Source organism: Pogoniulus pusillus, chromosome 35, assembly GCF_015220805.1.
Source record: "Pogoniulus pusillus isolate bPogPus1 chromosome 35, bPogPus1.pri, whole genome shotgun sequence".
NCBI classification, from domain to species: Eukaryota; Metazoa; Chordata; class Aves; order Piciformes; family Lybiidae; genus Pogoniulus; species Pogoniulus pusillus.
This window is the reverse complement of record NC_087298.1, coordinates 9,033,897-9,046,739: the sequence shown is the minus strand read 5'-3', so window position 1 is coordinate 9,046,739 and position 12,843 is coordinate 9,033,897. Positions and strand designations below refer to the sequence as shown.

General features: G+C 39.7%; 1 protein-coding gene across 4 annotated transcripts in view; it reads left to right on the top strand.

Annotated features, from left to right (window-relative positions):
• The window catches only part of RABGAP1 (RAB GTPase activating protein 1), a 75,407-nt gene extending 64,004 nt beyond the window's left edge, over positions 1 to 11,403 (top strand). For all 4 annotated transcript variants that reach the window (XM_064171330.1, XM_064171333.1, XM_064171332.1 and 1 more), the window contains 7 exons: positions 2,814 to 2,906; positions 3,822 to 3,932; positions 6,596 to 6,700; positions 7,191 to 7,274; positions 8,082 to 8,153; positions 8,671 to 8,868; positions 9,664 to 11,403. In XM_064171330.1, the coding sequence (XP_064027400.1) occupies positions 2,814 to 2,906; positions 3,822 to 3,932; positions 6,596 to 6,700; positions 7,191 to 7,274; positions 8,082 to 8,153; positions 8,671 to 8,868; positions 9,664 to 9,786 (786 nt within the window). In that variant the 3' untranslated portion in view covers positions 9,787 to 11,403. The remainder of the gene's footprint in view (positions 1 to 2,813; positions 2,907 to 3,821; positions 3,933 to 6,595; positions 6,701 to 7,190; positions 7,275 to 8,081; positions 8,154 to 8,670; positions 8,869 to 9,663) is intronic.
• The last annotated feature ends 1,440 nt before the right edge of the window (positions 11,404 to 12,843 follow it).

Sequence of the window (12,843 nt, the reverse complement as noted above, 5' to 3'; positions counted from 1 at the left end):
GGGTAGTTTGGTATTTGTTTAGATTTCAGTTGTCCCCTAAGCCCTATTTCTTAAATATAACTCTGAAATAAAGGTTCAAGTCTTTGAAACCAGTTATATTTAGGAAATATTGCATTGCCTCACAGCAGAAAATAAATTGTTTTCTAATCAGTAAATATTGTAACTAAAGCTTTATTGGGCACTTCAGAATACAACCTTAAGGTGAAATTTCTGGAAGTTAGAGGCAGGAAGTTATTGATTCCTCTTTATAGATGTAACTATGGAACTTTGATAGTTTATTTAGTGCATTTTAAGGAAGCTGAGACTCTCTTTTTTGCATTTTGATGTGGATTAATTTTTAGTCACACACAGTGCTGTGGTTGAAAGTATGTTTTTCCCCTAAAATTCACTAGAGCAATTCTTTCTGGCATCACACACAAGTACAGTCCAGTGTCCATGCAGCTTCCCCAATGTGTTAATGTTCAAGGCATCTTACACTCCTGGTGTAGCAGCAGTATACACAACAGCATTCTGCCGAGAGCTCAAGCTCTCAAGTGTAGAAATTATGGAATAATCAAGAATAAAGGAAGGTCCCCAGTTGTGTAACATCACCCACGGATTAAACATTACACAGTCATTTGGTTAAGACCTCATGCGATGAGTGCATTTGCCTTCCATGCTCCCAAATAACAACGTGTCCCTCTTCCCACTGCCCAAATCCCTGTGTTCCCAGTGCTGTGTGAAGTAGTTAAAGAAAGCAGGTTTCTCTGAGCAGTACATGGCACATCTGTCCACTGCCTCCTTGAGTGTTGTGTGTTTGCAGGGGCATTAAATAGGAGGTTGTGGGGAAGTTGCAGTCTGCACGACTACGCTCTGCACAGATGCTGAACACTTCTGTGTCGCATCCATGTGTGTTGCCCCTGATGGGACTGCTGCACGTAATTGCTTTCTTCAGCCTAAAATAGAAGTCCTTTGCTGTCAGTAGAAATCTCTGGCTCTCTCTGTGGAAGTGTTTTTGAGCAGAAAAGGGCCTGATGTCAAGTAAATCATTTATAGGAAGGGAGATGTAGCTTGGGTAAGGCATTGTGATTACAACAGCATTCTGCTGGAAAGGAGGTCAGTAAATGATCAGCTTGAGACAACACTAGATTTTAAAATTCTCTCCTCAGTGCTGCCATCAAATGTTAACAGTGCTGCTGCCTCTCATGCCCCTGAAAACTATGGTGGGACTTAGGTGTTCATTTCTGCTTTGTGTCACCAGGCAAATCCAAAGTCCTTGTTGACTTCCCCAGAGCATGGTTCCCACTAGGGCTCTGGTGACAATAGCAGATCTTCTCAGAATCACCTAATTATTGGTATCTAAAGGCAAAACTGGTATAATGCACTTGGAAAACGAATATACAATGTTGCGCCTGCTTTCCTTCCCTCTCAGATGGCTGGATGCCTCATTTCTCACTTTACATAGCCTAAAATTTGGTGTGTGAAACTGAATAGTTTGGGCACTTTATGATCAAAGGCAGAGCAGTGAAATAATCTGCTTCAGTTACTGGCTTCATGGTCAACAGAGGGTTAACACTCTGGGTGTTTGTCTGGAGTGCTGAGTAAGAATAACTTGTGCAGTTGTGATGCAGCTGGACTGACTCCAGATAGATGGGCTGGCGTCTCCAAAAAAATGTCAGCTAAGTAGTGAAGTGTTTCTGTGCCGCTCTCACTAGAGGGAGCCTAGCTCCCAGTTTTCTCCAGCTGATTTCAAGAAGGGTTGTTAAAACCAAAGAGAAGAGAAACTGAACATCTTTTCCATTCTGCCATTCCATTTAATGTGAGTAAAATTTGTTTCAGGTGTTTCTCAGTCAGGTTGTTTTTAAAGAGGAAAACACAGCCATAGCTTTTGTATTTATTTGGTTTACTGAAATAAAAAGAAAGATTCAGCAGCAGCTTTTAATACTAGAGATTTCATTTAGATGCATCTGCACTTGCACATGAAGTGCTCACAGTGCTCTTGGCATGGCCTGTGTTGCTAAACCATAATAGCATGTGTCACAGCTGATAGGTGACACTGGGAAAGGTGCTGGTCAGGATCTGTTACAGGTTCTCTTGTGATCTCTGTAGCTGCAGGATTTGAACACTGCACAAAATATTGAATTCAACACCACCTTTCTCTCCCTTTTCACAGAAGGGGAAACTGGGACCCTGAGAGAGTCACTTTCCTAGTGTTGTGTGTCAGAGCTAAGAACAGAATTCCAGCCTTCAAATTCCAGAGCAGCAGAGGACAGAGCATACGTGCCTCAGTTTTGCTGCTCTCTGAGACACCTAAGTAGCTCTGGGACTGGACTGTTTTCTTCTGGGCTTGAGTGACACTAGCAGAAATGTCAGCTGAGCCTGCACTTGCCCTTTTAGCATTTGCAGGCTCATGTAAAGTAAACCAAATACCTCAGTGTGATGATAAATGTTACAGCTGAAAAAGCAGCTGAAGAAACCTCAGCATTATGTTAGTTCAAAAATTAAACACATCTTGTGGGTTTCCAGGCAAAAGCCTCTGCAGCATTTGGAGCATTAAGTAGCTGCACAGCACCAAGTAGATCTCAGGTGGGATGCTCCTGAGGATGCCTTTCCAAAAGCTTTCCATGTTCTACAGAGGAAGGGTTGCATCTGCCATTATACTGAGTGGAATAGAATTTCTGATCATCTCTAAGGGTTCAATACTGAAAACATAGAAGATATTAGCTGTGTTTGGTGGAAGGCAGAAGTTGACTAAAGCTCATACCATAACCCTTTGTGAATTGTGTTCTTTCATTGATGTTCTGGGCAGGAACTAATGGGCTGCTTTAATTTAGATTAGCCAGAAGAAGCTGAAGAAATATGAAAAGGAATATCACACCATGAGAGAGCAGCAAGCTCAACAGGAAGATCCTATTGAAAGATATGAGGTAACACTTATTCTGGTTTGATTTAACACATAATGCCTGCAGGAAGTGCTTACTTTGACTCCTCCTTTGACCTGGTTTTGTTTTGTGACCAGTTTGGATACATCAGGGAGTCAGCTACCTGAACATGAAGTGAATCTCTCTATACTGGCAATGTTAGTGGGGTTGTTGAGACCTTGGTTTCACAACAGAAAAAAAGAATAGTATGACTTTATATTTGGGCTTACTGAACCATTTCTCTAGAGGCTGCTTATAGCACTTGTGTGATGTGCTGAGTACCACAAAGAAAATGCCTAATTGATTTTAACTCTTCAAGTGATGTATTTTACAATCAATATATAATTAAATACATATTTTCCTTATAAATTAAATATAGGTATGAATTCTACATGTGCAGTTATGTATATGTAACACAGTAACACAAACACATGCATACATACATTGATATATTTTAAGCTGAAGAATTTTATGTAAACTTTCTTTAATATCTGTATGCTGAGAGTTGTAAAAGGAGGGAGAACATAGAGTGGTTTTCCTAGGATCCTCCTCTGTCACCTGTTTCCAACATGCAATTCTATTTTTGGCCCAATAAATTGGTACCTGTAGTACTTTCTGGCAAGGTATTGATGGCAGAATGGTACCCCTATTATTGCAGTCTTTAAAAACCTTTCTGTAGCTCAACAGACAGTAGCTGAGCAGAGTTGTTTATTTGTGGCTTCTTCTGGAGCCTGGTATTTTATTTATTTTATATTTACAACGTGGTGAGCTACTTTTGTCCTCATTTCATGCAGGTAGCCTTGTCTTTACATATCTAAGCTATAAGTAGGCAGTTGTGTTTCGACACAGTAAGCATTGTGTTTTATAGACAAGCACCTGGGAAGATCTTTTCCTTGATTTCTTCTGTTTTGTCTGCTGCAGCGTGAGAACCGGCGCCTGCAAGAAGCAAACATGAGGCTGGAGCAAGAAAATGATGATCTTGCACATGAACTGGTGACCAGCAAGATTGCTCTGCGCAAAGATTTAGATAATGTAAGACATGTCTTTATGCTATCTGCTGGAGACAAGGTACTGGGGCTAATTCCTCATGACTCCTGCCACTGGAGAGGAGATGCATAGAGGGATTTTCTATTGAAGTGGGGTGGGATTCTTTCCACCACGTCCCTGTTGCAGACTGAAATCTATGGACCTGTGTCATTTGCTGACTGACATAGTAACTACTCTGAAAAGCATTCAGAGTGTATTAAGGGAGTGGAGAGGTTGCTTTTTTCTCTATCTCTTATTGAAAGTCCAGCAGGAGCGAAGTCAAGTCTTTGAATTGTTGCAGAGATCATAATATGGATGCTGTAGTCTGTTTTTCTTAAGCTGATATTCTCATGAATAAGGCTTTTGCAAAGTGCCTAATAAGCTTGAAAGCCTGACTCTGGCTCTTAGTGGAATCAGATTCTCAGCTACCTTGGGCACCTCTGAAAATGTTATTGTGGTTTCCATATGGCTTGTTGAAATCTGCCCATGCAAACTCAACATCTCAGGTTGTTTCCCATATCAGTAGAGCTCTCTCAGGAGGAAACCTTTGGTTTCTGTGTTACAGGATTATTTCTTTCAAGCTTGCTGTCTCATTCCCTTCTTTACATGCTCATGCTTGGGAGATTTTGTAAGGATATGCTTTTTATTACAGGACATGCAGAGGCAGAAAGATACTGGCATTTGCAGTGCATGTGGTAGGACAGAGCACATTTATTCTGTCTGCTTGGGGAGGTGAGGGGAAGAGTTCAAGTGCTCATCTTTTGCCATTCTTGTTCTGCACAGAGATAAGTGCATTTCTGAAATCTCAAAGGAAAATGACTTTTTAAAACCATACAGTGCAGGAGTTGGCAGGCTTGAAAATGTTTCATCTTATCTGCTTCAAAGAATTTAAGGTTTCTCACGGTCTTGTGGAGATTTGCTGTTGGAAAAATACTCATAGCAAATGTTGATGCTAATAGGTGAATGTTGCTCTTAATGAGGTTTAGTTTATGACTTTAGGTTTATTACATCTACTGCTCTTTATTGTTAAAATCTGTGAATCATAGATGTATGTTCCAGAAGCAGGCTTTTCACAACACATCAGTGTGCTCACTTCCTGTTACCTCTGCTTTTTCGCTTCAGTAAAGACAGCTCACAGAAAGCTGTGCAGGCTGCCCAGCAATTGCCCTCGGAGTAGGCTCCAACCAAAAATGTGGAGAAAGCTTTTTCTGTCAGATAGTAACTGTTGTTTGTGGCTGCTTGAACCTGTGTGAGACAGTTCTGCTTTTATGTTGATTCGTTTAAATGGGGAGCTGGGAGAGGAACAAAATTAGGCAAAATCTTTGAGATGTCTCATTGGAGATAAAATAGTCATGCCTTCAAAGGTGGTAAATGATGTTGGCAGTATTTGGGTTATCCCCTAGGAAGAGATGGGTAGGTTTGATCCTACTTTAGGACCTTGATTAATTCTTCTAATTGGATCCTGAAATGGTAAGTTTCATTCTAGCAGCCAGATGTTCTGAAAGAAAAGTACCAAAGGACATTATTTAATGTACATTTTTTATTACATTCCTGCCACAAATCTTGCAGCCTAAAAGATCAAAGCAAAACATTTGGAAATACAATAATTTCCTTAATATTCTTTGCAGTAGACCAGAAAATAGGCTTCGTTTTTCTACTGTTGTTGGGCTCCCACATCCCAGTTTTCTTTAACAGCTTAAAACTCACATAGAATGAAAAGATGTTCTCTTTGCCTTTGGCACCTGTTTTAAAGGATCAGCAGGACTTTAAGGGACTAAAATCCACTTTTTGATTTTCTTCCTTTGAAGAGAATTGGTACAGCTACTTTCTGAAGATTTTCTGTATCTGTTGAGTTATTGATCTATTTTTATGTAGAATTCATACACCTATTGGGAAGTACTGCATTGCTGTGTGGAAGCCAGGAAAAGCTGTCCTAACTCAGCAGAGAGTTTTTAGTGGTTTATAAAGAGCCTGAGATTTTTCAACAATACATCTTTATCCTTGTGCAGTAAAACCAGAATTGTCTGGTTTCTGGTGAGACATTTCTTTAAGGAGAAAAGGAGAGAGGGATCTGACTCTTATGTTTGCTTTGGCAGCTAAGTTTTTTCATGCAGTATTTTCTGAGTGGTATAATAAAGATGGCATTGCATCCATTATAGGTGCCAGAGTTCTTGGGAGGGAGGGTGTGTTAAAATGTTTTAGAGCAATTTTTCATTAATTCTGTTTTGATTGCAAGGTTGAATTTTTGCAAATTGAACTTAGGCCTAATCTGGTTATGATCTTTCATCAGTCTTGCACATTGTGAGCTGTTCTGTGCCTTTGATCAACTTTAAGTAAGGATGAGGAAATAAAACTTCTGTTAGTGGATTTCTTTGGAGCAATCACTTGGTAAAACTAATCACACAATTCAAGGAGGAGTTTTGGAGCAATGGAGTGTAGCAGTACAATTCATTAACTTCCATTTGTTGCTGCTCTGCCATTGCAAATGGTAATGTTTAGAAAAACAATTTTCCTAATAAAAAGATATTGTTACTTTTTACCAATGACCAGACACTTATGTATAGGAATGAAAAGACTGCAGTCTCAGCTATGCTGTCCTGGAGCCTATGCCCATGGCTGCCCAACAGCACCAGCATAACAAGTGCTGTGCCCCACTGTTTGTGTTTCAGGCAGAGGAGAAGGCAGATGCTCTGAATAAGGAACTGCTAATGACCAAACAGAAGTTGATCGATGCAGAAGAAGAAAAGAGGCGCCTAGAAGATGAATCAGCTCAGGTTAGAGGCATTTCTGTCATTGTCCCACTTCTGTGCAATACAGGAATCTTTAAAAAAAAAACCAAATTCAACCCAAAGTCACAACCATGGAAAGGGCTTAATGTTCTAAGTCATGTTTGTCCTTCTTTTGTAGTGTAAAGGATGTCAGCAAAGCAGAATTCTTCACTTTCCTGCCAGGTGCTTCACAGAGTAGTGAATTTTTAACTTGAAATCACAAAGGCACAGACTGTGCCAGAGATTGCTGCACAGGGAGGCAGTACAGGACTTCAGCTGTCTGCCCTTGATTTTAATACTTTCTTCTCTTAGGTAGTCAGTTCTCCTAACAGTGATGGCCACCAACATTCAGCTTTTCCTTCTCTGCATGGAGCTGAGCTAGACCGTTGTTCCCTGGTGTAGGGTATAGCAGTGAGGTTAAGCAGGAGGAGGAAATACCTCCTGTTTATTTTTCAGACTCTACAAATACTACATCACTTCTTTTTCTTTTCTGCAGCTGAAGGAAATGTGTCGTAGGGAACTAGATAAGGCAGAGTCAGAGATCAAAAAGAACAGTTCTATTATTGGTGACTACAAACAGGTAAGTGGTTGCAAGACTTTCTCAGGTATTATATGATATTTCTGGGGGGAATATGCCATGCTTTTCATAAGACATTTCAGCTGTTTTTAAATGGGAGGCTTGTGGTCGGTTTCATATTTTCTTTTGCTGAGATCCTGTTGCTAGGTGGTCAATTCTGTTTGTCCCTCTTGCAAGTATTTGTAGGTCATCAGTCACGACAGCCTCTGTTACAGTCTAACAGTGTTCAGATGGGCTCTTGTATGTCGAAAGTTCCAAAGAAACGGCCTCTCCCAGCTTCCCTTCTTCAGTCAAATGGTAGCTGCAGTTAGGAAATAAAAAAAGGTGCCTTTTTCCATTCAAAGATTTTGGTTTGGAGTTCAAGCTCCTGATTGTAAGGTATCTAGGGAGCAAGCTGATGTATGTTTTTAGTAGGCCCATAGCTTCCAGAACATTCTTCAGTCTACATCACACAGGTCTCAAAGAATGAACTGGATTTTTTGCTACTCTCTCTGTCTCACCTGATTCATTTATTCCAAAGGCAAGAAAAAGAGCCATGCTATTCCTAACCTTTTATGGCTCCTTTAGAAAGCCTAAACTGCCAATAAGTTCTGTTCAAAGTGCCCTTTTTCCTGAGGGCATACAAAATTATGTAGAGAATGAGAATATGTACAATGATAAATTAATGCAGCATCCCAATTTTCCTGACTTTCTAAGGGCCCTCAAACTATCAGTGTTAATATTCTTGTAGCATTTCTTTTGTGCTTTAGCATTCATTTGGGAGGAAATTTACATTTATAAATGGTCTGGTAACATGATTTTGCTTGTCAGATTTGTTCCCAGCTGAGTGAGCGACTGGAAAAGCAACAAACAGCAAATAAAGCTGAAATTGAGAAAATACGGGTAAGAGACCAGATAGATTCACAGTCTGCAATGCTTAAATTGTAACACATTTATTGTGTTGCTGAAATGGTGGCTGAAAGAGAGTTCTGTAGTGACTTACAGTTTGGGAAAGGGGGCTGTAAGGAGGACATCTTGGAGAAGAGATGAGTAATTGTCAGCTCTCGCATAGTTTATTGGTTATTGTTTCTTGGACAATAAGAACTGTTAATTTTTATTTTGAGAGGTCTTGGTTTGGGGAGATTTCTCTGTCTTTTGCCATAACGTTAACATACAGGCTGTACAGAGACAGTTATTGTAGCAATAGAGAGCTACCGAAAATATAGCAGTGTTTTCCACAGCCCAGAAATCTGAGGGTGGCAGTTCTTGCTCAGCTGTGCTGCCCCAAAAGATCCTGAGTTTGTAGGTCATTAGTTGTCCCTCTTTATCATGCTGCTCTTCCAGAGCAGGGACAGGAAAAGGCTTTGCTCATGTCACCAGCACTTCAATGCAAGCATTCACAATCAGGTATTTACTTTAGCAAAAAGTGGATGACTGCGAGCATTGCCGCGAGTTCTTCAATAAAGAAGGCCGGGTGAAGGTTGCTACTTCTGCCAAAGATGGTTCAGATGAGGACACGGATGAGGAGAAGGAAACACTGAAAAACCAGCTGAGAGAAATGGAGCTTGAGCTGGCCCAGACCAAGCTGCAGCTTGTGGAGGCGGAATGTAAAATACAGGTAATGCTTTGAAGGTTCATTTTGTAGTCTGTTTGGTATGTCTGCTTTCCTAGAAAAATGTGTGGTGGAAGGATTGGAACAGATCCTCTTGGTCGAAGCTGTAACCTGCTATTTCCTGCATGGGTTATTTAACCAAATATTGGGTCTGAAACTTAGTGTCTGCAGACAGAATAATTGATATTGTATGAACTTTATTTACCAGCTACTACAACTTCCAGACATCTGCCTGGCTGCAGTGCAGCACTCACTGACTGATCTTCTCTGCAGCTTCTTGGAAGAAATCCAAGTTCTGCCAGAGCACTGAATCATGCATTTCTTTGTCTCACCATCAGCGTTAAATGAAGAAGTAACACGACAAATGTTAGACATGTTTCTTAAAACATGATTAGAAAGCATTCCAGGTGTTGGAGGTAAAATGTGACAACATTGTTCCTGCAGCCTGAAACTGTTATGTCAAGGCTTCTTGTTCAGAGAAAGGTAAAAATCAGTTGCAGAAACCCCACTTCCTGTGGGGATAGCTCTTTCTCCGATGGGAGAGAATTAAAGGGTTTGGAAGAACTGAAGAGAGCTGAATGTTATACTAAGGGCAGTGACACAAATTTTGGTTTGCATTTCAAAGCTCTTTTTTTCCCCTCCTTTATCAGTTTGTTGTGCTACTTTTAATACATGCAAGACTTGCTTAACTTCTAAAGCAGCCAAGAGATTGTAGATGTCCTAGAGCCTTCTAAGTTTAACTCATATAACCTTGTACTGTGGGTGCATTACCAATTAAAGAAATTACTCTTCTGTTTGCAGGATTTGGAGCACCACTTGGGTCTGGCATTGAATGAAGTACAAGCTGCAAAGAAAACATGGTTCAACAGAACAATAAGCTCTATAAAAACAGTGACTGGAGTCCAAGGAAAAGAGACTTGTTGAAATGCAGTTATGTCACACCTTCTTAACACAAAACTTGTTGTTGCCTTCCTTGGCCAGATGTTTAATTCTGTGACATGAGAGGACCAGAATGTAAATAAAATAGAAACACAGCATGTCAGGATTTCAATAGGTCAGTGATAAAGAGGATGGAAACACAAGAAAGGTTTTATTGCTAGACATGGCATCTTCATACTACTGATATTTAACAGGTGATGTAGCTAGGTTGAAGCTCTTCAGAGAAACACTCCATTCTGTGGTCTGGCTGGAGGCTTTTCACAGACTAGGTACGAGAACTTACCAAACCCTAATTGTTAAGTTTACATATGGTAGGTTTTTTTACAGTTATAACCTTTTTTAATATTTTATTTGAAAGGAAAAAGCGTCACTAACAAAGGAAAAAAAAAAAGGAAAAAAAAAGATAAAGAAAAAAAAAAACCAACAAAAAAAAAGACTACTCTAGCAAGAACTACATCAGTGCCAGAAAGCAGTCCCCAGAGGTAGGATATGGAGAGTAGGAAGTGACATGTTTTGCTTTATGAATGGGGATGATTTCAGCATTCCTGTCAAGCAACCCCACTTTGTTTTAGTAGACGCAGCATCCATCTCTCTGTGTTTGGCATCTCTTTCTGTTACTAATCAATTCTATGCAACTCTGGGCTTTTTTGGCATGGGCTGCCAAACAGATTCACAACCTGAGGCTGGGAACTTGTCTGAGTGCTAGACGAGAGTGATCAGAATCCTCGGCAAATTCCCATTTTGCTTCTGTGTCATATTATTTGATCCACATATCAATAGCGTTAAAAACCCCCAACGCCAGGACTGCTAAAAACTACTAAATATGTGGATGGTCTGACATTTAACTGAGTCTTTTCATTTGTTTTGTTTTGTTTTTGTCACTTTGTTTTGGTTTTGTTTGTTTGTTTTTTACCTGGCTGTAGCAGGCCTTCTGCGAAGCTCTGAGATAGCTTCCAGGATTTAGTTTTGCACATAGGTATGAATGGGACAAAGAAACAATAAACTGAGATATATATGAGGTGAAAGTCACTGCGTGAGTGTAACTGCCAGAGCATCTATACTTGTCCAACTTGCTTCTCTGGTAACATGGTCAGAGGTTGTGTAGGTCATTTTTCATGCTCGATGCAGTTGCACTAATAGGTGCTAAACGTGCTTGGATTTCTTATTCTTTGGATTGTCTTCAGTTCTCACCAGAAAGCTGTAGAATGGAGTTTTGCACCTTGTACTTTCTTTTTTTTAATTTATAATGGTTTGTGTTATGCTGAAGTATCTATTGCATCAGTGGATAAATTTTGTGTGCAGTGTGAGTATAAGCTGGTAACAATAAGAGGCACTGGTTTGTATATAAAGATATTTGGTTTATTTTGTATTTCTACCTTTTTCTTGTTTACTGTACTAATGCTAGCTAATGTACTCTGGAACTACAGAATAGACATGCTATGTCCAAGCTTTTTTCCTTAACTGTATACATTATCTCTATTGTTTAATACCAAAAAAAAAAAGTTTACTGTAACTCCATCAATATTAGATGCGTGGACATTGTGGTAGCATAGTTGCAGTGTGTATACTTAATGAATTGAAATATAAACTAGTAAAATTGTATTACTATTTTGTGGCTGCATTTCATTTTAACAGAAAAGTCAGTAGATATTTTGCCTTAGAAAAATAATTTGCTGCTTAAAAGAGAAGCAAGTAGCATCTGCAAGCTTCTCTCAAGACCAGAGCTTCTAGTCATGCTGCAAAGGGCTTTGCTAAAAAAAAAACCTCTGTATCCTAAATGTTGCCAACGCTGCTTTATGTAATAAAATCTAGGGGTTGTTTTGAAAAAGGAAACTGCAGAAATGACCTTGTGTAGCTTAAACCTTGTGACTCAGGATTTCTCAGATATGTCCAATATAGAACTTTTTTTTTTTTCCTGTGGCCCTCCAAATTCTGCTTGGATCTGCAAAATAAATGTAGATTAGCTCTGCTCATCACCATCAGTAACAAATTCTGTGGGGTCAAGTATTGTTCATGTCATCTTCACTAGGATTTTTGAGTCCTAGCTGAGCATAGGGTTTAGCTGTGCAACTGGGTGACTGCACTAATTGGGTCACAGTGCAGCGCAGGCTCCCCTAGCTCTGTGTGCTCTGCAGAGATAACAAAGAGTAAAAATGTATCTTTTTTGTCACCAGAATGACTAAAGGTGACTCGGAAAGCAGCCCTGCTCTAGGAGGCTGTTATCACACTGTCATTTTTCTGCCCGTTCTCCTGCTTTAAGAGACTGGCATTATGAGGTTGTGCATTGTCTTCGCTGCTTTGGCTTTGACAGAGGTGCATCCCTGGGTAGCTTTAGCTCTGTAGTTTCTCAGTAATTACAATTTTTGGAGCAAGTCTGAAGGTAAACAGGGGAGCGGAAGAACAAACCCAAAGCTCTTCATCCACTTTTCTTCCCCAAAGGGTCTGAGAAATAATGTACTTTTCCTCTTTCCTTCAAAAATGAGATACTTAAAGTAAGAAAAGTTGCTTTCTTGTTCAGATCCCTTCCACTCTAAGTAAATATTACCTCAGCATATACAGAGGGATACTTATACACACACCATGAGAAACTAATTCACAGCATTTTATACAAAACATTTTATAGACAGTTTCCAGTCATTTTTGGATTGTTTTAGATACCTTCCTGAAAGGTTTTGATGCTTGAAAACAATTACCAATGCATTTCACATCTGACTTCCATCTAAAATATCCACAGCTAAAAGAGAAAAATGGATCCTGTGCTGAGATGCTCATCTTTTGAAGTGCAATTACATGTGAAAAACAAGGAAGCAGGTCATTTTAAAGAAAAGGACGATGAATTTCAAGACTAGGGATAAGCAAGGTAAAGAAAAAGACATTGAGTCAAAGCACAAGTGTTTTACAGACCTGTGAAAGGAGCAAATGTGTTTGGCAACATTTTTGGCAGTAATGAGATGGTTAGTTATTTGCTGGTAGTCAATCACCTTTCTGTTCACATATGCCTCTCAGCTGGCTTTGTGCACTGAACTCAAGATTTAAGTGCCA